Source organism: Corticium candelabrum, chromosome 5 (assembly GCF_963422355.1).
Source record: "Corticium candelabrum chromosome 5, ooCorCand1.1, whole genome shotgun sequence".
NCBI lineage: Eukaryota > Metazoa > Porifera > Homoscleromorpha > Homosclerophorida > Plakinidae > Corticium > Corticium candelabrum.
The window spans coordinates 6,934,281-6,961,645 of record NC_085089.1 but is presented as its reverse complement, the minus strand read 5'-3'; the positions used below and the strand labels follow the sequence as shown (position 1 = coordinate 6,961,645).

The 27,365-nt window shown below is 43.7% G+C and overlaps 2 protein-coding genes across 2 annotated transcripts; both read left to right on the top strand.

Moving 5' to 3' along the window:
* The first annotated feature begins 15 nt into the window (after positions 1-15).
* LOC134180495 (inactive tyrosine-protein kinase 7-like) lies at positions 16-6,829 on the top strand. The gene is made up of 10 exons (XM_062647661.1): positions 16-179; positions 326-679; positions 1,040-1,318; positions 1,755-2,039; positions 2,100-2,429; positions 2,489-2,764; positions 2,820-3,119; positions 3,519-3,815; positions 3,883-4,370; positions 6,119-6,829. Exons 1-10 carry the CDS (start codon positions 140-142, stop codon positions 6,656-6,658), a joined length of 3,189 nt encoding a protein of 1,062 aa, XP_062503645.1. The 5' UTR covers positions 16-139; the 3' UTR covers positions 6,659-6,829.
* A 483-nt stretch (positions 6,830-7,312) lies between these two features.
* LOC134179655 (sacsin-like) lies at positions 7,313-27,303 on the top strand. Its single transcript, XM_062646591.1, has 4 exons — positions 7,313-7,331; positions 10,217-10,317; positions 10,379-10,643; positions 14,147-27,303. Exons 1-4 carry the CDS (start codon positions 7,313-7,315, stop codon positions 27,028-27,030), a joined length of 13,269 nt encoding a protein of 4,422 aa, XP_062502575.1. The 3' UTR covers positions 27,031-27,303.
* The last annotated feature ends 62 nt before the right edge of the window (positions 27,304-27,365 follow it).

The following is a 27,365-nucleotide window of genomic DNA, read 5'->3' as shown; positions in this document are numbered from 1 at the left end:
TTGGTCGGGCGTAAACCTAATTATATTCTGATCGTAGTGATTGGTTCATTCATGCCTATATAGCTACCGCGAGTTACATCTGTCTGTTGTTCTCATCGACCACAAGTCGACTACGAGCATCGACGACGGACGGTCGACGATGCTGCTCGTGCTCTTGGTGAACGCGTTATGGCTTACAGGTGAGACAAACATGCATCGGTACTCGTTCTTAGCAGCGATTCGATTAGAGATTGTAAACACCGATCGTGGGTGCAATGATAGCGGTGTACATACAACCATCGAGGTGTCTCCCTCTCCCAACTTAGTTCTAATTCTCTCGTTTCAGCGCTGACGTCGTGTGGTGAAACGTTGAGGCCCGACAAGATCATACGACATCCAAGAAACGTGACGGCCCGACAAGGCGACGTCGTCGAGTTCTCCTGCACAGCGGCTCGCAGCCCCGACGTGACCGACTCCCCTCTACTTATCGTCTGGAAGCTAAACGACTCGTTTCTCGACCTCCAGGATCCTGTCTTCAATACGAGCGAGTCGCATTCGCCAGACGGCTCGCAGACGACGGCGATACTGCGCATTGCGTCGGCCAATCGAGCCCGAGACTCGGGAACATATCGCTGCTCGGCAGTGAGCTACGACACACGCGTCGTGGATAGCCATTCCGCTCGATTGACTTTCGTGAGAGGTGAGCGAGTAGTGAGTGTCCTGGTTGTTGTTGCCGGATGTGTAGATGTACAGTGTGTAACATATGGCTATACCCATGGGGATAGGGATCTACGATGTGTATGTGACATACGACTATACCATGGGAATCGGGATCTACAATGTGTATGTAACATATGACTATACCCATGGGGATCGGACACTTTGGCGGATGCAGTGTTGCTACATTGAACACCTGGACGGGCACGTGTCGATAGTGCCGACTTGCCGAGTGTACTCGCAAACTCGTGCGTTTCTGTGTATCTTTCTACTTGACTTTCCGCCGTTCTGCTGGGAGACGGGCGTGGTCATCGCGATTCTAATTATTCAAATGTTGTTCTAGGTCTTCCCGCTGCGTTTGTCGAAGACCCGTCGGATGCGACTGTAACGCCAGGAGCGACGGCAACGCTTCGGTGCCGCCCGCCCGTCAGTCTGTCGACGTCGACCGTTCGATGGCAAAAGGACGGACACGAACTCGTCGCCAGCAACCGAATTCGATTTGTACCCAGCGCGGGACTGCACAGATTGAGGATTAAGAACGCGCAGGTTTCGGATGCCGGAGTTTATGTTTGTGTTGCAGCATCAAGCTCCAGCAAATCCGCTACCATATCGGTTCTAGAAGGTCAATTTATTTATTTATTTATTTTTTTGTCGGCCGGTGGTCGGATGTGTTTGTTAGGCTTGTAGCACGCTAACCATTGGTCTGCCTCAGTCAGTGTCCATTAGCGGCTCAGAATAAGTGACACATCACTTTGTGTTATCATTGTTGAAGTCTTGGAATGGGAATGAGGTCATTTCTTTGTGTCCTCGGTTTTCGGATGTGCTATGAATTTGTCATTTTCCACCTCCATAAGGGAAATAGAATTGCTCTACAGTGTTAGCTGCAGAGACTCCACAGATTATATATATGGAATGGATGAAAATACGATATGTTAGTAGGGGGAAAGAGGGGGTTGCCACAGCTTTCTCTTGGGTCTAGTATTTTTATTTTTTCTCTATATTTTTGTTTACACCATGTGTGGCATAGCAATAACAAATATCCCACTTTTGTATTTTAGATATGGTCAGGACACCCACTGTGTCTATGTGTCAACTGGTTGTCAGTCCGACGCGTGCATTTGTGACCAAGGGTCGTTCGGTGTCGTTCAAGTGCATGTCAGAGTGCTCGAGTAGTGTCGAGTGGTTCAGAGGCGACGAGAAGGTGCATAGCAGCGTGAGAATCAGCGTCAGTCAGGCATCCGGTCTTCTGGAGTTTAGGAAGGTGGGCAAGGGGCAGGTGGGAAACTACACGTGCAGAGATGTCAGCACGTCGAGATCAGTCACCGTTCAACTAGCGACTACACGTGAGCTCACTGTGAGACAAGGTCACCGAGTGTGATTACATATAATTTATGTATTTTTAGGTATTGGCTTGATGAAGGGTGGAGGTGTTAAGACTGTTCCCGATGGCGACGGTGTTAGTCTCGAGTGTTCTCCACCTAAGGGGTATCCACAACCAACGGTCACATGGTTGTACGAAGGACGAGAACTTTTGGCTAACAGTTTGCACATTTTTAAGTATACTCAGTACGAGGGAGGGCTGTTCATCGACGCATGCATGAAGGAAGATTCGGGGACATACGAGTGCGTTGCATCAAACGAGGCCGGCTCTCGGAATATTACGTGGAAGCTTAACGTTCACGAATTTTCCGATGACCCCCCAACATCCGTATTTTCAGGAACGGAGATTTTAAGTAAAATCGTGTCACCAGTGTAATAGGACCGAGTGGTAATTGTCTTTGTGATCTTATAGGTTTATTTGCGTACAAGCCGTACGATGTCACCGTGGGATTATTCAACGCATTCAAGTGGGATTGTCAGATTCAGCTGAATCCCGTTTCTGTGACGTACACGTGGATGCACGGAAGTCGTACATACAGCAACGATGTTTCCGGTCGTATTCAGGCGTACTCTAATGGATCGTTGGTTATCAATGCGGTGAAACGAGAAGACAGTGGATCGTGGACGTGTCGAGCCGACTTTGAGGAGGGATTGACTTTTAATGCTACAGCCATCGTATCCACACTCGGTAATCAATTGTATAGCAGTGAATTGTTGTTGTCCGTCTGAGTGTCTTGTGCTAGAACCGACCGGTGCTGTGTCTTTATGGTTCGATCACGGCGGGAAGCCTCCATCAAGACTTTACATCGGTCGACGCCAATCTCACAGCCTGCTGTGTAAGGCATGGTCGGCGTATCCTCCGGTTACCTTCACTTGGTTGAGGAACAATGTCACGATTAAGAGACTCGTGTCGACGACCGAATCGGGAAGCAATACGTTGACTATTGTGAATTTTGAGAAGTCGGACTCCGGATTTTATGTTTGTGAGGTTCGAGATAGTACGAATTCAACGATTTACAGTCGAACGAGACTAATTGTTTTTGGTGAGTGTTCCTTACGCATGCACGCGTGTGTGCGCGTGCGCACACACACACACACACACACACACACACACACGTGCGCACGCACACACACACACGCACACGCACACACACACACGCACACACATACACACACACACACACAATTCATCAATTTCAGCAATGCCAGCTCACACACACACACACACACACACACACACACACACACACACACACACACACACACACACGCACGCACACACGCGCGCGCACACACACACACACACACACACGCACACAATTCATCAATTTCAGCAATGCCAGCTCACACACACACACACACACACACACACACACACACACACACACACACACACACACACACACTGTTTATAATTATTAGTGACGAATTTGTCTGTTTAGATCTGCCGGTTATTACTGTTGTGTCTCAAGTTGTGACTGCTAACCAACGTGAGGATATCGAGTTGGCATGCGAAGTGACATCAGCAGAGGATGTCGTTACGTGGACTTGGCGTGCGACTGGGTGGCCCGGTCTCCCTCAGTCTGCCGCTCGTCGCTTTGTTGACTATGGTAATGGCACTCTGTTGATAAAGAATGCCAAGACGTTTGATACCAATACATACTGGTGTGTCGCATCGAACGCGGGCGGAGACACCATGAGGTCGGTTAACGTGACTGTCAACAGGGTCGTTAACAAATGTGAGTGAGCTGTTTATGTAGAGAGTGTTATGTACACAAAGGTTGTATATCATGTTTGCTGTGTTAGCAAACGAAGTCGGCGGTGGTGGTCTCGACTTGGTACCGATTGTGGTTGTTGTTGCAGTGTGTGGGGTCGTGTATATAGTACTGATGGTGGCTCTCGGTGTATGGTGTTATCGAAGATGCCAACGCAAAGGGGACACGAAACCGTGTCCAAGCAGCGACGTCGAGGTGGCTACACTTGATGATGTGCCCCTCAGCGAATTCGAAATAGGGCGGAGTCAGTTGGAAAGAGGGAGTAACAGCTTGGTCGGTTCCGGTTGGTATTGGACGGTGTACAAGGCTGAGTTGAAGAGACAGAAGACAAAAGGTGACAATTCTGTCACCGTTAGTGTGTTAGTGAAGGAGTTCCATGAGAAGGGGTTCAGTCGAGATAAATTTATGGCCGATGTGATGGCAGTAAAGAGTCTGCAGCATGCAAGCGTGGCGAGGCTTGTTGGCGTTTGTACTTCCAGGCTTCAGCCGTATTTGATGGTGACAGAGAATTTGGATCAGGTGAGTGACGTAGTCGAGTTCTTTGCTGGATTATTAGTGCGTGTTAACTGCTCTGTAGTCAAGCCACACTACATGGTAAAAGGCCTTTTCACACTAGACTCCAAAGCCCATTGAATGCACACAATGCCCATTGGTGTTTTGACACCTAATTCGTTATGGGCATTGTTATGCCACATACTGAGGTGGTTTGAAGTGGATTCAACATGCATCGGCTGCTGCAAGTGGCACCGCTTACCCATGCAGCTCTTCATGTCGGTATAGGCAGGAGTGTATCTTCATTTCATGTGCTTATTGCATAGATGGACGTAGTGTAACCAAAGATAGAGAAGTCTCTTCACGAAGAGACTGATAGCCATGATGACCGTGGGCTCTAATGCACACACACACACACACACACACACACACACACACACACACACACACACACACACGCACGCACGTGCGCACACACACCACATGCACGCATTTTTGTAGTATGAATTGGGTCAGTGTGCATCCAATTCACATCTGCAGAGTCGATTGAATGCAGTTTGATGTGTGTCAAGTGCGAAAAGGCCTAATGTGACCACTGACTTTTACATACAACACAATACAATCCCCCCTCCATCCTATTTTACACGCTGAATGGATCTCATGTACTGCTTGCACTGTAGCACCTAAACTCGTTTAAGTATTTTAATTAATTAATGAGAGTGGGTTTTGTTGTTGAGAAACTTGGATTCTATCAGGATAAGCGTGTGTGGTGTGGAATCTGAGGTGAATGTATCCGATGTGCGTGTGCAAAGGGCATGTTTCATTGTTGAGCAACTTGAATGTGGCACTGTGTGTAGTCTCAACAAATGTATTTGTAACATTATCGAGGAGATAAAGCCACGTCAACATGATTTGTTGTTTCACGGGCTCGATGGACCTAGAATTTTGTTGCCAACAAAAAATAGAATTACGTTATTAAGTCACTGGGCTTAATTAATTTAGGCATGCATATTTCTTTAGTACACGGCTTCTTCTGTGTTCACTTGGCCAAGTGTCGCCATCAAACAGGGTGGGAAAGTTTTAGTGTCATGCAAGGTAGGTCAGGTGCGAATCAGTCAATGGAAAGCTTCGTTTGTCAGATACAATGTACGTGGGCGGTTCTTTTCCTTTTTTACAAGCCAACTGACCGACCCTAAAACAGCCTACAGTTGGTCTATAGGCACACAAAACCGTGAAGACTTGAGTCAGCTGGCTTGTATGGGTTGATTGTCGAGGAATTTTGAATTCTGTCACAGTAATCAAGCCAAGTGTGGCACAAGGTGGAGTCTTACACTAACTGAGTCTGTGCTGTTGCACTTAGTAGGTGGAAACTATAGAATAGTGAGACGTGCAGTATGCTGCTGTGTGTATCAACTGTAAGCAAAACTTGGAATGTAGCATGTACGTGTGTATGGCAACTTCAACCAAGATAAGCAAAGGTCAATGTTTAGAAAGAACTGAATATCATAGAATTAGAGCACAGACGCCAGTTGGCACCCAAATTTTGTCGAAATGTTGTGCCCTTGCAATCAACCGTTCAGTTTTGAGGCGAATCAGTGTACACTGTACATATGCTGAAAGAACGACATGGCTATTAGCTATGCCGTTCTGCTTTTGTCACTGAATGTACATGTTTTATAGGTGTGTCTGTAAGAAAATTGCTAGTGGTTTTTTGTTTGGTGACCTTCACAGTAGTGAGTGTGGTTACTTGGCATTATCGTTGTTCTTTGTTTCAGGGTGACTTAAAGAAGTACTTGACAGAAATACGTTTGTCAGAGGGGCATCTCACAATGTCTGATCAAAGTTCGCTTCTACGGCAGGCAGCCGCTGGCTTTCAGTACTTGTCTGATCGCAATCGTATTCACAAGGACGTAGCCACTAGGAATTGTTTGGTGAGCAGACATCTATTGATAAAGATATCAGACTTGTGTCTTTGTGTCGATGGATACGAGGACGACTATGTGCTCGAGACGCCTGCTGTGTCTGGCCAGTATCGCCCATTGCGGTGGATGTCTCCAGAAGCCGTTTTTAGAGATGAATTCACAAAGGAAAATGATGTCTGGTCGTTTGGTGTATTCATGTGGGAGGTCACTGTGTTAGCAAGACAGCCACACGAAGGACTGACAAATGCCGAGGTGATCACAGCCATCGGGAATGGTCGGGCTCTTGAAAAATTGGACAGTTGCCCGGATGATCTGTATGAGATAATGCAAAGTTGTTGGCTCAAGGAGCCGGTAGATAGACCAACGTTTGAACTAATATGTGGTCTCTTATAGAATAGAATAGAATAGTGATATTGATAGGTTGGCGTTGCTGTCAGATTGCCTTGCCTTGCCCATGACAGTTGATTGATACTGTAGCTTACATTTCTAGTATATATCGCTCAGTCTGATGACTGTTAGTATTATATCATTTATACAAATTATGAAACACTCGTTTATGACTAGAGTGACGAAAGTGCAATTGTTTTCCGGCATGTGTAGGAGCAACTTTGTAATTAGTACGTGCACGTGTGTCTTGTCATGCGAGTCTAGCTTGAGTGAGTAGCACTTTTAGTGCAGTTTTTGTTTGTTTGTTTGCTGGCAATTCGCGAGACCTGCAGCAATCGGCTAGTTGATTTGTGGAAAATCTTGTGGTTAGGCGCCGCGTTTAGCTGAGAGAATGTCCGTTTTCCGTCTCAGGGCGTACCCCGCATGACCATTGACCTCAGATATCGATAACTACAAGCAGACAACAGATACTAGCACATGCGTTGTTCATAACTGTACTTACACGTCGTGCCACGTGTTAGTGCCTTCGACTCAGGCGTCTACAGTTGTGCTTTTCTTGTATCCTAGTGTGTTCAATTGTTTCAAGGAGACCCGCTTGGCAGCTGAGTTTACTGTCATCAAGGCGAGAGTACGTACTACATACGGCGGCGGAGAGGCAGAATGTCTGACTCAGGTTCAGGTGGGTGACGTTGGATGTAGGATGTCTAGATAGTGTAGCTGCATGCTACTTTTTTACGGCTGTTAGCTAAAACAATAGATGCTGCACGTTTACTGGAAACAAGGATGTACAGATTTTAGATTTCTGCAGGTCTGCTTGTCTTGATACTCAACAGTGAAGAACAAAGGCCGTTTATGCTAGAAACGTCTAGAAAGTGTGAACATCTTGCGAATAGGCAGTTTACGAAGAATGTTGCGCAAGTTGGTTCTGCGTAGAGTCAAAAGTTTGTCAATCTAGCACACACGACCTACTGTGGGGTGCGGAAAAATATTGCCAGCACGTGTATTCTGCTAGCATGTCGCGTGTGTGTCTAGAAAAAGGTTTGTTCAAACGAGGACATTTATCAAGGGGAGTCATCTGCGTGATCGTATGCAAGAAATTCTTGCATCACATTCCTAGAGATAAAGCGCTTTATTAGTGCTGAAACAAGGTTAGTGGAATGCAATTAGAGCCTCATGCATGAGTCAGCAGCTGCCATCGAAAGAGTTAAAGCGTCATTCTTGTGCAGTGTCTACCTCTAGTATATACACGTATGCCACTGTGGTAGCTATACTTACCTTCAAATTGCCGCATTCTCCAAAAGGTAGACAGAGCTGTACGTCATGTATGACATTGCCTAGATGGTTAATTATTAGACTACAGTAGTTTGTATTAATAAATCGCATTACTATACAAGCGTGTCTTGAGACAAACATATAGCAGTTGTAGAGTCAAGTAGAAATTAATACATAACTACAGATAAATATTATAACTGTATTTGGAAATCATGCGAACGCATGCTGTTTGTTTCGGAACCCCAGATGAACTACGTTTTGTATCTACGCAGAAGCATTTAAAGAGAGAAGATCTTCTCTCATGATCTACGTAATTACAATCAGAGAAGGAAAGTACGGTGTACTGTACTGCATGCACCATCTTCTAGATGGGAGTCAAAAAGGGGAGGGGCTAGCTGCGTAAAGCACCACCTTATCCGGGAACTCTAAGCGTGGCGATAGTTTTCGGTCCTGTTTGTACCCTAATTGCTAGTAATTTGGTACCAAGTGAAGAGAGTGTTTTCAAACCACGTTCACATTTATAGGGTAAAGTCGCCTAAACGTGAACACCCCTTAAAGGTGGACAGTTGAAGTTTCACTTCTTACCACGGAACGAATTGGTCATCAACCGCGACGCGGTTTGTTGTAGTAGCAAGCACTGCGTCGTGCCTTCTCGAGACAGGACGCTCTTCCAGTTGACGCCGCGTTTTCTCACTTTTCCCGTATGTTTAGACAGTAACCTCGACTATCCTGCCAATACGAAATCATAGCAATCGTGCAGCGCTAGATATTCAACGCAAGCAATCACCGTTGTACGTTGGTTGCACAGCCTATGCCTTACTCTACTGTACCATGCAGATTTCTTTATTCACCTCTATGAGCAACGGCTAGTAGAATCGAGCAACTTGTAATCAAAAGTGGGCGGGTCTGGGAAGTTGCACTTTAAACCTCAACATACATCCATGCAGAGAAAGATAAGCCACTTTTTGCACATCTCTTTGCAGCACAGGACTCAGATCCAACACAAGGACAGAACACAAGAGACAGACGACTGCTGCCATCTCATGTAGGTGAAATTCTCACTGCAGATTGATTTATAGAAAAAAACTGAAGGTTAAAACCGTACAGAAAGTGGCAAGAAAGAAAAGCTACAACGTCAACAAACTCGCCTAGTATCAGGGAAGTCCAAGACAACGTTTGCAATGGGAGTGGCTGGTTCAAGCGTCGAAGCAGCGACGAGAATGACTCCTTTTGTAGCAGTTACGGTCAATCGTACTACCAAGACTCAAAGACAGATAAAGAAGGATGGATAGGCAGCGACAATCCCGGCTGTAGCCATTGGTTCCACTTTGAGTGCGCCATGTTCGATGAGATGCCAGAACCTAGCTAGCAAATGCTGGTGCTGTCCAGACTGCCTAGACGTCTACGAGACACGAAAAGCTTGTTGCAAGCGTAGCTTCCAGTTCCGGTCCTGTTTACCGTAATAGATCGTTGATTTAGTGCGAAAACGCCGCTGTCCACCATTAGCAATAGTAGCGTTAATATCAACCTCTTTAGGACGTCACGTTCTAGTTGAATAATAATAATATCTCAACGAATAGCTACAGACTGGCAAGGGCGTAACTAGCATTAAAATTTTACCGAGGCAAGTTTGTATAAATTTGTTAATTAACGTCTAGGTTTCTCAGTCACGTGAGTGGCAAGTGCTTCAGGTGCGGCGAACGTGCGCTAGCTAAGTGCGAGAACGGTGGTGAAAGAGGACTTCTTCTGTTCGGTAACCGCGTGCAGAATTCCCGGTCTTTTCTGTTATCTACTAACTGATACGTCTAGCAAAATTTTGCTACGCCACACCCATTTTATTTACCGAGGCAACTGCCTCGGCTGCCTCATGCCTAGTTACGCCACTGACTGGAGAGTGAGCCTGCGTGATCACCAAGGGCCAAGGGTAAATTGCGTTTCTAAATGAGGTTGTCGTAAGGCTTCTGATCGGAGCTATTCTAATTACTTTGAAGGGTGTCCACGGTTTGGCAACTGTACTCCTACGCGACTCGTACTAATTAATATGATTAGTTTACATGATGACGCAACTCAAGTCACGTGCATGTCAAGACTTGGGCAAACTACTCCAATCCTGTGGCTAGAGTATAACACGTAATAAAACACCTCGCATCGCAGACGTTTCGAATAGGGTCTGTCATGCTCGTGGCGAACAGGTCGGCCAACTTATCGACCGCGCCCACCGCAGTCAGCTGTAGAGTCTACTGCGCATGTGCAAATATATTTTACATGTTTTAGTTTGGTTTTCTTGAGTAGATGAGGATGCAGGAGAAAATTTTGGTCAGGAGGTGCCGCCGCTGGTCCATCTGCTGAAAGATATATTGGAACGCTATCCCGAAGGAGGACAGATTTTGAAGGTTTGTTCTTATCGTTCAAATCGTTCTACGTACAGACTAACTTTGTTCTATCTGATTTCAGGAGTTGATACAGAATGCAGACGATGCCGGAGCCACTGAAGTGAAATTTTTGCTTGATGCAAGGGAGAACGTTTACGGTACAGAACGTCTGGTGAAGAAATCACTGAGGAAATATCAAGGTCCTGCTCTATACGCTCAGAACAACGCTGTGTTTGAACGCGAGGACTGGGATGGCATCCAGAAACCATACCGCAGTGTGAAGAAAGATGATCCCATGAAAGTTGGCAAGTTTGGAATTGGATTCAATTCAATCTATCATCTAACAGGTTAGGATGGAGATAAATCATGTTGAGAAAACTAAATTTTTTGATACATCGAAATGTGTGGAGTCTAATTTAGGGGTGCGTTCGAATACTAGTTCTAGAACTGGAATTGGTGGGGGAGCAAAGTTCTATAGCGTTCGATTGGTAGTTCTGACAGTTCTAGAACTGTCAGTACAGTTCTAGCAGTTCTGCCTAGCGAGCTGGAATTGTTGGAACTGTCACATCCTAAATTCAAATTCCCGGAGGCTGCTGAAGTGAAATGGCAGGAACAGCTGCTGAGGTCGTTGTGGACCTTCTTGTTGGTTCTAATGAATACTTGTGGTGACCATCGGCTTGGCAGACAGCAGAAGGAACGACATTTGGAACTGATTACAGTGACCTTGGCGAGCAGCTCCAAAAAACTGAAAGCGAAATCCCTGCTGATGTTCGAGCAGACTACAACAAGTTAGTGGAGTAGAAACGTCACTCTATTTATTGTGCTTACCGGAGGTATGAGCCTTTGCGCATGCTCAACTTGCTGACAGTTCTAAGTGTTCGTTTGCTAGCAAGGGTTCCAACAGTTCTGACAGCTCTGGCAGTTCCAGTTCTAGAACTGGAACTAGTATTTGAACGCATCCTTAAACACAGACATATTAACAGGTATCCCATAGGTCTGTTAATTAATTAAGCTACATGTATACATGTATATGGTAAGAATTGCTTGGGTCTGTCACTTACTAGGATATTAATATAGCACAACAGTGGGGACACAAATTCATGCACTGCAAGGCATGTAAGTCATGAACATCAATGATTATCTATAAAATATAATTATATCAGATATCGGTTATTGGTATCGGCTCTTTTTACTTGGATATCGGTTATTGGTATATCGGCCGAATACCCTTATCGGTGCAACATTGTAATGGTAGCTCAAAGGAACATTTCGGCCACATGAGCTAGTAAATTGTGCCCAGCATACACCTTTGATTGTTGGTTGCCGCATTTGCATCACGTGACATTGACAGCAGTCGGTGAAGTGCGGTGGACGCCGAAACAGATCCGGATGACAAATACCGCTCGCCTCTTTATCCTTTTAGTTGTGTTCATGTGTGACAGACCACGTATGAACAGCTGTTTTTACCACACACCAAAGGGGGCCCTGTCATAAAACTGGACTCAACTGTAACTTTGCGTTGCAGTTCTTGTCACTTCCATCAGCGCATGCTGCCATTGCTTTTTGCTGCAAATGTACATTAGCACGCGTCTCTGAAATGTTGCGTTAATGCAAATCTCCAAAATGTCTCTTTAATCAATTGTAAATTAGAGCTTGTGTATGGGTATATGTACTATAAGTGGCGTGTGTGAACATAAAAACTATGAAAATTTAGTTATGAAACTGTAAAATGTAAAACTAGGAAAAATTTTTTAGTACTGGTACTTTGGCAGGAACTGAATTTTGTGTCAAAGAGAAGCCTTATAAGCAAACCTAATTGCTGTAAATCAACAAAATTTTGTAAGTGTAAAACTTGTGTAAGTGAACAAATTTGCCATTTTGTAAACAGCAAACTTTTGTAAGCGTTGATCATAATGAAGTACAAAATTGTGGCTACATTATACTACACCCAGCTCACGGCGAGGTCACTTGCTTCCCTCGTGCACAGTAGACACTGGATACAACATCACCTCTTGGGGGCTCATAAACATGTCACTAAATCCGAAGTTGTAGAACCTTTAGTGTACATTTACAGTGCATGGACAGTCTTGAGAAGCTAATTGTCAATGTGGGTTTGTTAGACATAGCCACTTTTCTGCACTTCTGTGTAGAACATCAACAGGAAATCAACAGAAAATCAAAACCACAGCACCACAGCACCACGCTGGCATGCATAAATAATTGCTAAGCCCATATGAATGTGTTCTATCTCAGTGTTCATCTGACTGGCACCGGTGACACGTGATAATTATGAGTACATTGGAAAACCCACTGTTATAGTAAGCATTTACCTTTAGTAAACCTGAGATCGCTTATGAAATTTACAGAAGTTAGATGCTTACGAAATTTGTTGATTTACAGTACCTCATTGTCAGTACTTATCTGCTGTATCAGTATGTACAGTTGACACTATCTTATGGAGATTCTTGTACAGATCAGCTTCTATTAGTATGCTCTTTAATTCAATTCAGTTGGGTTCAGTGGTGTCAGAAGCTTGTTGTGCTGCTTACAGTCTCCTCATTGGTTGTCATCATGGGAAGCTAACATCTAGGGCACATTTCCACTAGTGCTTAAACTGGTTTAAGAATTGCCCCTTTCCATCTGCACTAAACCAGTTACCGTATTTCTTCGAATTGTGGCCACGGCCTCTATTTTGGCAAGGTTAGGGAACTGTGGCCTCTAAACGAGGGTGGTCTTTGTTTTTAAGTCTCTACATGTTGGTACCTGGATGTCACGTTTCTTTCTATTGACATAATTGGACACTGTAAGGTGTCAACTACGGTAGTTTAGCTGTAAATGCCACGACTATTATGTTATAATTGATAGAGGTGTGCATGTAATAGGATGAAATTGAAGCAGAGCACCAAAGGAAGTGATAGGGCGTGGTGAGTAACTTGGCAGACTAGTGCGGCCTCGATTCGAGAGCAACCTCTATTTCAACAAATCTCTTCAGTTGCGGCTTCTAAACGAGGGCGGCCACTATTCGAAGAAATATGGTATATTCTAAACCTAAACCAATTTCTTACTAGTTTGTAGTAGGTTTAGCCAAGTGTTTTACGTTTAACTATCGTGTGACAGTGCACGCTTGCTTAGATGGATTCTGACAACATAGTTTTGATGATATTGACTATTTTGCTGGTATAGGAGTACCTTGAAAGATGTAACGGTCATTAATTAACTAAAGGAGAGAATCAGCAGCTACACACAGAGAGAAGACGGTGTCCTTGGTCACTCATGCAAATTCTTAGTAGTAGATGCTGACAACAAACAGTTGCTCTGATTCGGTGACAGAGCAGCCCAGTACTTTAAAACGAGCCTTGCTCGCTGAATACTACAGTGGGCCAAGACGGTTTGTCTTGCACTTCCCGGATGTGCAAGTTCCCAGTTGAAACAGTTGCTTTCTTGAACTGGTTTAGTTTATAAACGTGTTAAGCTAACTAGTTTAAGGTGCAGCTAGTGGAAACACGGCCCTAGTGCTACTCCTGATAACGAGACTTGGTGTAATGAAGTTATGACTGATATTTTGCAAACGAGGTTTTTGCAACTCCTATTTTGTTGTTCATTGGATGGTTGTCATCAAGCATAGAATGATATAGTCTCTGCCAAATGTTGAGGGCGGGGTTATGGTCTGGCTACGCGAGACTAAGAATGATAAGATTAATTATTTCAGGATGACAAGTGTGTAATTTGACACTAATATATTGTACATTCTTAGAGGGTGAAGTATAAGTGCCTGGAATTTTAGTGTGTTGACTTGCTTGTAGTAACAGTGTGGCTGACAAATTTCAGTAATAATATCTTTGTTTTGTAGACCTTCCTAGTGTTGTTAGTGGTAACACTGTTGGATTCTTTGATCCTCATCAGAAGCATTTTCAAGGTAAAACTGGGAGAAAATTTTCATTTAGTGATGCCAGAAATCCCAAATATGCTGAACAGTTTGGTCCATATAAAGTTCTTGGTTGTGATTTGTCACAATCTGAGTACAATGGTACTTTATTCAGATTCCCTTTACGTCAAGAGCCGTCACCAGATCTGTCATCCAATGTCGTTTCTTCACAAAGAATTCATGAGCTGTTTAAGTCATTTCAAGCTGATGCTCATCTTGTCTTGCTGTTTCTCAAGACAGTGGAAATGATATCCATCTATGAGTGGCTGCCTGGCAAACCAGCTGCTTGCGAAGTTTTTAAAGTGTGTTTGTCAGAACCAGCAAGAGCAGTCGTTCATAGGGAAAGGGAAAGTATTTTGAGCAGTATATCGGCAGCAACTAGAGCTGATGGAAGAGTGAAATCAGGATTTGTTTTGTCTAGATGTTACCAGGCAAGTATTACGTGCACATTGCAACAAGTTACTATCACTCAACAGTGGTTAGTCGAAAATTACATCAGCACGACAAACCCTGAAGTGCATTCGATGGCAGCCAAATTGGCACAAATTCCCTGGGTGGGACTTGCTGTTCCAATTGGTGGCAAAACCAAACATGGGGAAAACTTGGGAAGAATCTTCTGTTTTCTTCCATTGCCACCCAGTGATGATGCAGATAGTAATAGTGGTCTGCCTGCGCATGTTCATGGTTCATTCAGTGTGGCTGATAATCGCAGAAGCCTCAAATGGCCGGCAGAAGACAGAACAAAAGATGAAAAGGCAGAATGGAATCGTCTGCTAGTTGAGCAGTTGATAGCACTGGCTTACACCTCTCTGATTCAACATGCCATTGAACTCGATCGCAAAGTTGTTTCTGTGACAGATATTTATGCCATGTGGCCTGACATCGAGAATGTCCAGTATCATTGGTCACTGTATGTTGTGCCATCTCTTCTAAGCTCTCTTTCAAAGCTGAAAGTATTGCATGGTGAGAGTGCATCGGGGATCTCTTGGGAACGTGTTGGAGATGTGTTAGTTTGCAACAATGCCGGAAACACATTGAGTGTAGATGAATCAGTTGCAATTGAAGAAATGAAGAGAATCGGTCACAAAGTTACATTTCCTGCTACCAATGTTGTATCTTGTTTAGCTAGAATAGAAAGTGACTATGGAGTGAGTTGCAAGCGAATATGTCCTGAGGTGGTCAGAGTTGAACTGAAAAAAAGCAATCGTTATCAGAATATGCAACCACACAATAAAATCCGATTGTTGAAGTATGTATTGAGTGATCATAGGTTTAACAGTTTGGTCGGCTTACATCTACTACCATTAGCTGACGGAACGTTTACATCATTCTCATATCAAGGTTATTCAGCAGTATATCTTGAATCGTCATCATGTCCAAGGTCATTGTTTCCTGGTCAAGATGGAAAGTTCTTGGATCAGGATATCGACAGGGGTGTTTGTACCATCTTGAAAGATGTTGCTACCACAAGTCATACACAACTGAAGAACATCCAACTTAGTGACGTTCCACCTCTCATATCAGAAGTGTTGTCATCAGTGTGGAGGCATGGGTGTGGAGCTGTGATTCCAAGACCTCATACAGTCAATGGAAGATTAACTGATGGCTGGCTAGAAGAACTGTGGGGTTGGATCAATCGAAACACGTTCAACATTCCACTAAGTAAGTTTGAGCACATGTACGGGTATATTATTCCAGTTACTTCAACAAGTGGGGTGAAGAATCTCATGAAGCTTGCACCTCTTCCTGCACTTTTTGCTGAAGTACCTGGTGTCGACGTACGGATTAGCAAGGAGTTGGCAAAAGGATTGGAAAGTTTGGGTTGTACAGTTTTGTACCAACCATCTAGCTACCTTGTGTCTTGCAGTCATGTATATAACTACATCTGCAAGCCAGTGCAAATACTTACATGCATCTCTCGAGCAGGCGTTTCTTCTTCCAAGTACCAATCGTTGGCTCTTGCGCAGAAGCGTGAACTGATGAGTGTTGTTTCTTCTGCTCTTCAAGTTTGCCATCCTTCACGTGCTGAAATTGATGTTCTAAAATCTCTTCCTGTGTTTCGTGTATGGGGTGGACAGAATCTTGTATCTTTGTCTCATTGCAGTCAAGTGGCTCCGGTTAACCTTGAGGAGACTCTTCCCATTGTTGCAAATCTGGTTGCCAGCCCTAATTTGGCGTCAAGGCTGATACTACAGTACTTTTCCAAGAACTTCAATTATTTTGAGCTTACTCTCGAAGAAGTTATGATCAAGTTTGTCTTTAATCAGTTTGAAAGGTATTCAATGGATGCCAAAGAGAACCTAATCAAGTTTTGTTTGGACAACATTTACATTATGAGCAGTAACGCTCGTCAGACTATGGCATCGCTTGCTTTTGTTCGAACTGGTGATGGTCAACTGAAAGCTCCTAATGCAGTTTTCAACTCAAGTGAGCGCCATGTTTTTGAATTATATGGAGATCAGTGTGTCTTTGCTGTTGGCTCTTTTGCCATGAACAGCAAATATGGTGAATTGCTGCATCAATATGTTGGTCTTCGAAAACTGAGTGATATTAGTGCAAACGAACTGTATGCTTTGGCTGAACGTATTGCTGCAAAGAAAAGTAAGTCGATGGGAAAAACACTACTGGAAGTACTGCATACAGAGGCTTGGGCTCAACGACTCTTATCGACACAAACATACAGACATGGTTGGATGACGTGTTCGCAGGCGTTGGCTACTGTAGACTGGATGCCAGTCATTGAACACAGTTCTTCTATTATGCCATTTGGTATGCCGTGGGCTAGTTCTAGTCCAACTTGCTTGCCTGGTGTTGTTGTTGTGCCGTCTGATGACCTCAGCTCAGAAAGGCTTCAGTTAACAGTTGGAACTCAGTTGGCTATCCTTGATTATGCATCGGTTATATCTCCAAGTATAGTCAAGTTTCTTTCATGCGCTTCCTTGAGTACCATGTATGAGGCAGTAATCAAACAACTAATTGTAGCTCACAAGCTGTGGAAAGCAAAATCAATTGAAGAAAGTGGGCGAGAAAAGTTTGACAGAATGCTTCAAGAAGTCTTCAGTACACTGGGATGTGCTTTCAGTAGCTCGTTTGCAACAGTTATTTTAGACGGTCTCAAGTCTGCACCCGCCGACTGGGTGTGGTTGAATGGATCACAAGGATTTATACGTCCTGAACAATTGGCTGTTTCCAGCGCCTTTCCCGTTTCACTTGAGCCATGGCTTTATGAGATTGGGCAGTATCCTCATTTGAATGCTTGTAGTCCACTTCTCAAGACAAGTGGAATGAAATCAAAGTTTGGAAAAGAAGACATTCTGTGTGTTTTACCTTCAATGAAAGCGTTTTATGATAGTTCTACTATCCAAGTGGAGCCCAAGAAGAGGGGACGTGACTTAGAACTGACAATAGCAATTCTCAACTGGTTGACTAGAGATGGATCAATCCTTTCTCGGAACCTTCAACAAGACCTGCTTGTTCCCGTGGACAGGGAAGACAATGTTCTAGAATTGTGTCCTTGCTCAGAATTGATGTATTGTGATGCTGAATGGCTTCGTCGTAGTGATGACTTAGAAGTTGCAGATTATCGCCTTATTCACAAGCAGGTCTCTTCTGATACTGCTTACAAATTAGGTGTGCCATCTCTTAGCAATCGTCTGGCCCCATCTGAGGAGCTACCTTTCGAACAGTTGGGACCCCATGAGTCGCTGACTCTAAGACTGAAGAATATTTTGAAAGAATACAAAGACGACGCTGGAATATTCAAAGAATTGCTTCAAAATGCTGATGACGCTGAAGCAACGAGCGTCAAGTTTCTTGTAGATTGGAGAGAACACGATCAATTTAAAAGTTCATTGCTTGCTCCAGGAATGAGGAAATGTCATGGACCTGCCTTGTGGGCTTTCAACGACTCTGTGTTCTCAGACGAGGATTTCGTCAATATCTCAAAGTTGGCTGCTGCTACGAAACAATCAAAACTAGAAAAGATTGGACGATTTGGATTGGGTTTCACATCTGTCTATCATATAACTGATGTGCCTAGTTTTGTCAGTCGTCGATATGTGGTTATATTTGATCCTCACAAGAGTCATCTCGGAAATCACATCAGAAACCCGTCTCAGCCTGGTATCAAAATTGACTTTGTACAAAGACCCATTGGCCAGCGATTTCCTGATCAGTTTCAACCTTATGTTGATGTCTTTGGGTGCAACTTGGTAGAACGCTCTGAGTTTAATGGAACTCTATTTCGCTTTCCTTTTCGAACTAACGAGCAAGCTGCTGTGAATGAAATAAAGAATGAAGCATATGATGAAGATCGAGTTAAAGCGTCATTGCGAGCATTGCAAGAAGTGTGCGGAAAGCTGCTAATTTTCCTTCAACATGTCCAGTCGGTTGAAGTGTTTGAGTTGAAGTCAGACGCAGTCAGTCCTTCAGACATGAGACAGATTTTGTCTGTCCAAGCAGGAGCAGAGGCATCTAGCAGTCTTTTGTCTCATCAGGAATTGTTGTCGTCTATATGTAGTCAAGTAGAACGAGGACGTTTTGAAAATACTGCTGGTTGTTCGTCAACTTGTGCAATCAAATGGCGTAACTTTCATACAGACGAGGTGCATAGTGCAAACTGGTTGGTGTGCTCAGAAGGCGGCAAAGGTGATGCATTTCAATTTTCGATGAAACACGGTGGTCGTGAACGTGGATTTGTTCCGTTTGCTGGCGTTGCAATTGAATTGCAGGTGGATTGTATACCTTGTGCTATAGATGGAGAAACGTTCTGTTTTCTCCCTCTTTCAGAAAGAACGGGTTTGTCTGTACACGTCAATGGCACGTTTGCTGTACTATCTAACCGTCGGGGTATCTGGTGGCACGGCACAGAGGAAACACGAGTGGGAGGCAAAACAGATGTCGAAGCAGCGTGGAACGAGAAGCTGATCAATGATTGTCTGGTTCAGTCTTACATCTCCATGTTGAAGCATTTGTCTGAGTTACTAGAATGCAGAGAAGAGGCTGATGTTAATTCATCTCGTTATTACAATTTGTGGCCCAATCAAGCGAATCGCCGTCATGCTGCCTGGCACACTTTAGCTGATCAGTTCTATGAAGAAGTTGTGAAAGGAAGCGAAAGAATATTTTGTAGCACAAGCAACAATGGTTTTAAGTGGATTTCTTTGCGTGATTGTGTGATTTTGTCTAATTCTGTGTGTGAAGTTTTGCCACACGCACAGCAAATTATGAAACAAGTTTGTCCAAGGTACGTAGAGTTGCCAAATCATGTGTTGAAAGGTCTTCACAAAGCAAACTATAGGTCAATGCAAAGTCTAACTGTTGATGAAGAGAATTTTGTTTCACAATGGTTTGCACCTCACTTACAAGAATTGGATTTTCAGATTAGGGACGATTTGTTGAAGACTCTGTTGACCCGTGTCTTCATCACTGATCATCTTATTCCGTGTTTGAGAAGCTTAGCTTTGTTTCCTTGTGGTCCGGATGGCCAAGTGCTACGTGTTGCATCAGCTATGATTGATCCCAAGTGTGTGGAATCCGAGTTATTTGAGGAAGATGAACGTAAGTTTCCAGTGAAGGGATTGTGTGAGAGAGACGAATTAACTGGTGGTTTAAGGAAATTAGGAATGAGATCTACTGGATGTTTTACTTGGAATGACGTCGTAGAGAGAAGTGCAACTGTGGAAGCGTTAGAGAGAGGTAATCATGAACGAGCGAAGCGGAGAATTAGAGCTCTGATCAAGCTTATGACTAAATTGTGTGGGAATCGGGAGAAGTGTTCAGATACGCAATTGACCCATCTTAGGAATACACCATTTCTGTTCGTAGAGGGATGTCCGAGTGATTACCCAATAGCATGGTACGCGGATCAACATCCTAATCGGAAACTAGTTACTCCTGCAGAAGGTTATAGTTGGAAGTGCAGATACATAGTCGGCTCTCAAGCATTTATTATCGACGATTTTCTTCAAATTTCTTCTTCTGCAGCGGGGACTGTGCTAGGTATCAGGTCTTTACCTCCTTTGTCAATGTTGGTCAAACAATTGGATATGCTCATTAACGATCTACAACAGGCTCGGGATAATTCGTCGGTGTTCATAAAAGCCATTGACAAATTGTATAAAGAGTTGCAGCGCAGACACAATGGTAACGAAGCAGAGGCGATTGTGCGTGCACTGGAGGACAAGGCGTGGATTGTTGTTGGAGGTTACGAAATGAAGCCGTGTCAGTTGGCTTTTCAGTGGAGTAAGAGCGCGCCACCTTACCTTTCTAAGGTTCCTAGTGAACTTTCACATATGAAGAAATTGCTAGAAGCTACTGGAGTGCGAAGAACGTTTCAATCCAGAGATTTTGTTGTTGCACTGCAACAAATTTATGGAAAAGTGAGAGGAGAACGGCTGCCGCAGTCACTCGTCAAGTACGTTAAACAGCTTTTTATTCCTGAGTTTAGTGACATGAGTGAGTTGGAGACATTTAGAGGAAGTTTGGAGGTCCCTCTCTTATCTAAAGACGAGCGTTTAATTCCAGCTTCTCAGTTGGCATACAATGATGCTCCTTGGATGGATCATGCGCTAACAGAAATGAACGTGTACGTGCACAACTGTGTGCCTCGCGCCACCGCGGAAGGGCTCGGAGTAAAATTAGTGAGAGAGAAAGTGCTTGACGGTTACGCTCGAGATATACCTGGCAGGCCATTTGGTCAGAGTGAGCCTCTTACCAAGCGTCTTCAAAACATTTTAGAGGGTTATCCAGCTGACGACGGGATACTGAAAGAACTTCTTCAAAACGCTGACGATGCCAAGGCGACGGAAATACATATTATTTTCGATCAAAGGCAACACAAGACGAAACGTATATTTACGGATGAGTGGAAGACATTACAAGGTCCTGCCATCTGTGTGTATAACAATCGACCGTTTACGGATGCAGACATCGAAGGAATTCAGAATCTTGGAAGAGGTAGTAAAGGTGATGATCCATCACTGACTGGACAATATGGAATAGGTTTCAATGCTGTCTATCATTTGACTGATTGTCCATCTTTTCTTTCTGACAACAAGACATTTTGTGTGTTGGATCCTCATTGTCGTTATGCTCTTGGAGCAACTAAAGAGAAACCTGGAAGATTGTATGATACAGATGAGACATTTTGGAGTCAGTTTTGTGATATTTGGGATTGCTACAAATCATTTGATGAAATAACATTGGAAGGTGGAACTCTGTTTAGGTTGCCGTTACGAACAAAGGAAGTGGCAGAGCTGTCGCTTATTAGTCAATGCGTATTCGACAGTAAACGTGTAGAGACGCTGATGTACGTGTTTAAGCAAAGTGCACCGAGCATGTTACTGTTTCTCAATAACGTTACTTGTATCAAGATGACTTCCATCTCTGCAACTTCTAAAGTCACTAGGTTATGTGAGGTAAAAGCTAATCTTTCGTCTGAGGCTGAAGACGAACGTCAGAGAATGTCAATGGTGATAGCAGAGAGTAAAGATAAGGCAACAGCCGACATTTCCCACTATGCGGCGGTTTATGAACTCAAAATACACACATCTGTGAAGGATCCCCACTTTTTTCCTAAAAGAAACACACCAATGGAAGGCCGGTGGTTAGTTCATCATTCCATTGGAGTACCACATCAAGACGACTTCAAGGCTATCGGAGAAGGCAGTAGGATGGCATTGCTGCCTCGTGTAGGAATAGCCGCTCCGATAGGACAGAACCTTGCATTTTCACAGACAAATTTGTTTTGTTTTTTACCTCTTCCGGTGTGCTGGAATCTTCCTGTTCAGATAAACGGTCATTTTGCTTTGGATTCAACGAGACGTGATTTGTGGTCTGATTCTGGATGCTCTGTTGGGTCCGCTAAACAGAAATGGAACAAAGATCTTATCAAATTTGTTTTGGCTCCAGCATACGCTCAATTTTTGTTAAAAGCTCGGGACTACGTGGCTTTGAATGAAGGTCACGTCTACACACATGCATGTTTACGCAAAGATCTGGAATGGTTCCATCACTTGCTACCCATGAATCTTGATAATTGTACTGAAGGTTCCTATGTGGATTTGCTACGTAAAGAATTGTACGTGTACCTTTCCGAACACAATTGCCCTCTTCTACCTTACACCGGACAGCCTGCATATTCTTTTCGTGAATATATGAGGAGAACGCCTGAAGATGAGAAGAAGAGTTTGAAGGAGATTTTTCCAACAGAGGCTAGCGATGATAAAATCATGTTTGTCAAGTGGGTTGAAATTGGTAAGAAAACGGAAGTTGGTTTGTTGACGGGGTACTTTTCCCGTTGGATGTTCAAAGCTGAACATGATTATGCACTTGAATTAATTTTATTGCGATGTGGGTTTCTTCTCGTCCTTTCACCGTATTTTGTGCGTAGTGCCATTCTGAATGCTAAGGAGGACGCAAGTGTTGAGTTTGTGAACTGTGAAGCAGTTCGTCTGTTTTTAAAAAGTCATGGAACTGCTGGTTCCTGCTGTCTCCTTCAACTTGGAAGTCTAGAAGAAACAATTTTGAAGAGTTACAGCGCTGCGAAATTGTTACTTGATTATGTGCTGAAACCGACTGAGCCTGATGCGATTGAGGATGCGAATCGTGGGAAAAGATATCTAGATCTGAGTGGTCTTCCTCTTCTTGTTACTGCTGACGGGAAATTGCGAGAGTTTTCCACGTCTTCGCCTGTATTTGTCTCTCGTGACAGTGATCTGTTACCTAGGTCGCTTGATCTGTTTGTGCATGGTCAACTCATCAGTACGTTACAAAGTTCGCAAGATCCCGTTTTGAAGAAACTAAGCCCAAGTGATTTGGCTCAGTATTTGCCAACTCAAGGCGTGTTTCCTCCTGACTGGTTGGTTAGTGATCAATACAAAGAGTGGAATCAAGCCGTTGGTCCAGATAAGAAGTGGATCACGACGTTGTGGTCTTATTTAAGGAAAGGCACAAATTTGAGCAACTTTATTGAGTGTTTGAAAGATCTACCGATTATTTCGGCGGGCAATGGTAGTCTCTTGGTTCCGTTCTGTTTGTCAAACACTGTATTTTGGTCACTACAAAGGAAACCGCCTAGACCGTTTGCAGACGTGTGTCAATCTTTGTTGAAAGTTGGTGCTGTCGAAGTGGACGATTTTATTAGAGGGGCATACAGATTTGCATCAGAGCAATTAGAGAAACTAGTACAACATTTTGCAGATATTGACGATGTCGACTCTGTTGTGAAAGCTGTCCGATATCTGTTTAATAACCGATGTCGTGAAGCAACTTCAGTGATTGATGCAGAGACAATCCTCAAGTATTTTCAGAGCAATATCAACTCTATGGACCCGTTCGGTTTTGGTGAACTAAGAAAGATGCATTTGTTTGAGACGTTAGAAGGTAACCTGGTGTCCGTACCAACATACCGTGATGCGTGTACTTTGCCAACAGATTTGATCTCTGCTGGAAGTGATATTTGGATGGCAAAAGCATTATGTACTTTCCTCAAGTACAAGCTTCCACTTAAGGATCTTTACAGCAAAATCGGTTTGCACAGAAAGGAAGCAGTTGATATCTACGTTGATTACATTTTACCTTGCTTTTATCTAATGCCTCAAAGCGTTCGTGTAGAACATCTTTTTTCACTGATGAAGCTATCTGTCGATAAAAATACGGACCTTATTAAACCTTTACGCGATACACCTTGCTTTGACCTTCAAGGTGTACCTAGCAAAGTTGCAGACTTTTATCATCCTTCTGTTCAAGTCTTTGCTATGATGATACCGAAAGAGAAGTTTCCTCCTACATCTCCAAAGTCTATTCTTTCTGTAGAGGATGTATCACAATGGTTACAATTTCTTGTCAAATTAGGACTGAGGACTGTTTGTTCTACTGCAGAATTCTTACAGTTTGCAGAGTTATTAGAGAACGAAACGTTAACTTGGAAGTTTACAGGAAAGGAACCGATCAACTACCAGAAATGGAGGATGAAATCTGATGTGATGGTGGCTCATCTTGCTGACAGTATGCAGATGTTTTGGAAAGATAAATTCTTGGCAAGTGTCGCCAAGATTCGGTTTATTCCGTCGGTTGCAGTTAGCAGCAGGAAGTTGGAAGAACTTGCTTTGCCGTTCTACAAACGTCACAAGGCATCGAACTACGCAACCAGCTATAGGGAAGGAGTCAAATTTACTTTAGACAATGAAAAACTTTGTTGGACTGCAGAGGCTTTGGTGAACAAACCTCGTTTGGTGTATCCTGTCAATAATCTTGACGTTCTTTGCCGAGGTCTTCGTATTCAAATGGCTCCCAGTGTTACATCGGTGCTCACTCATTTTAGCTTTCTGATTGAGACAGTAAGACGAAACATTCAACCCGAGAAAGAGACGCGAAAGGAAACTGTTTCATGTATGGTAGACATTTTGTCGTCGATATTCCGTCATTTGGCTACGTTTATTCCCACTTCTGTAACAGAGCTGTCGCCTTTTACTGATCTGCGTAGTAGTGTATGTTTTACAAACAATCTTAATACTGACGCTCGAAACATAGTTGAGCTCTTAACTGCAAGTCAATGTATCTTCTTGCCTGATCAACAGATGTTTGTCAAACCTTATCAAGTGGTTATTTCTACTGGTAGCACATTTCATCCTTATCTTTTTCGCTGTCCTCGTTATTTGTTAGCCTACGAGCATTTGCTGAAACGAATTGGAGTGGATGAAGAAGTACGGGTATTTCATTGTGCTAGGATTTTGGAGGCAATGCATGAACGGTATCAAGACAGTGAGGTCAACTTACCCGGAGATGTACAGATGTTGAAGCCTCTTGTAAAACTGTTGTTTACGACCTTAAAGTCTCAAGTGTCTCTTAAGACGATTTCTCCAGCCGACATTGAGAAGGCTCTTCGGTCGCTTTTTTTGCCAAGTCGTGAGATGGTACTAACGTCATCTGAAAGGCTTGTATATTTGGATCACTTTCATTTGGAGAAACATGTTGATGGTCTTCTTTTGCGGTTCTTGATAGATCTGAGACTTTGTGGTCTTTCGTCTCTCTCTAAAGAAACTGTCGATCTTCTTCCAGAAACTCTAAGACCATGCAATCTGTCGCAGTTGACTGAAGAAATTTTGGATCCTGAGTGCTGTTTAAGTGTTACAGACGAGTGTGCAGAAGAGGACGTAAGCGCTGTGGCTGCCAAGTATGAAGCTCATTTGACTTCTAGCTACTTTGTTCATGGAGTTTGCAGTATTTATATTTGGTTCAGAAATGAGCCGACGATTTCGGAAACGTTGGAACGCGGTCTCGATTTACTCAAGAATCATTTTCATGTTAAGTGTGTGCCAGAGATTCGGACTTGCTTACGTACAATAATAGACGGCAAGGTATTAAAGCTGGAGGGTAGCCGGAAGTGCTGCTTTCTTGAACGATCGCGTTCAGAAGCCACTTTGTATGTTGAAGCAAATTCATTAATGGAGAAAGGGAGGATCAAACTGTGTAGCTCAATCGTTTCTGAGCTGCAGATATTACTTCAAACAGAACTCCCTGAAATGAAGTTGCTCGTTATTGTATCTTGCCAACATTCACATTTAATACCAGACTTCCTGAGGGATGTCGGCATTCCTTACGAATATGATCTTGAAGATTTTGAAGATAGTCCACGCTGTTTTTCGTTTCACCCCGGTATGGAAGTCATTCCCGACCATCTTGCACTTCTCCGTCAATCACCTCTCGGTTACAGGTTCAACTTAGACGAGTGGGTAGCGTACGAGCTAGACGACGACCGTTTTGTTTATGCCGTCATTCTTTATAGAGCATGCAGCGACGACGAGATGGAGTCGGAGCTGCTTACACACTATGGCATTGATATCGGAAGAGAAGAGCCCGTAGTGGTCAGCGTGCTTTCACTGTATGCCATTGTTATGGACACAAAGTTAAATGACGAAGTTAGTATGGTTTTGAGGGACGATTCTCAACCAAGTAATGACTCCGCTGCGGATTCTGAAATTCCGCAAACGCTGCAAGACAAGAAGGATTTGGTCCGTCGACAATTGGAAGAGATATGGAAACTTTCCGAGTCTGATAGAAAAAGGGCAATTCGACGAATGTACCTAGAGTGGCATCCTGACAAGACGGACGATCCGGATGCGGAAGAGGTGTTCAAGTTTTTGTTGAACGAAATCGAACGTCTTGAGAGAGGAGGCGATATTTCTTCTGAAGGTGGCTCTCCTTTCTGGGGTGGTTCGTATCGTGCGTACTACTCAACTTGGAACTCCTACGCCAGGAGACACCGCAGACGTTTTCGGTCGTCTCATTCACGCAGCCGCAACCAAACATTTCCAACCTATCATCCTAACTCTAGTCATCGTCAGAGTTTCAACAACTTTGGTTATAGTGAGACAGATTTATGTCCTAACAGACATGTAGGTGTCATGTTTGTGGAACAAGCCGAGGCAGATCTCAGCGTCGCGGAGACATTGATTTCTGCGTGGTCCGATGATCAACGTAGGTACGCTGCCGTTTGCTTTTTCTGCCACGAAGTGGTGGAGAAAGCCTTGAAAGGACTGCTGTATATCCGTCAGGGCATTCCAGCGGATCGTCGGCGAAAACACAATATTGGCTTCTTTTTGGGAGCCGGCGACTTACCCGGATGTCCTAGTAGTCTGAAACGGTATGCTGTAATGGTTGACGACAATTACTACGTTGACACGCGCTATCCAGACTCGAAGAATTGTGTTCCCGCTAGCGTCTACTCTCGCCAAGACGCGGATCATGCTCTAGAGGGAGCCAGAGGAGTAATGAAAGATACGAGAACGTGCATCAGCCGTTGGTAACACGTGAATGTGAACCTGGTGAAGACCGTAATAATTTGGTGTACCAAATGTGTACTTTCTATTAAGTTTTAGTATTTTTAGTGAGTCGTATGTATACACAATGCGTCGGTCAGCTTTGATTGATTGTTAGGAGTGTAGACGAGTTAGTGTGAAATGTGCGTGTAGATGATATCGCGAACTTGACTGTTGCTGGTTGTTGCTCTCGATGGGATTTTAGCATTTTTGCGTACTTGATATTCTGTTCGCTCATTGATTTCGTAATGGATGTTATACTACAACTGTTTAACTATTCACAATGCGCTATAGTAATGTGCTATGATGTACTCGCTAATCTA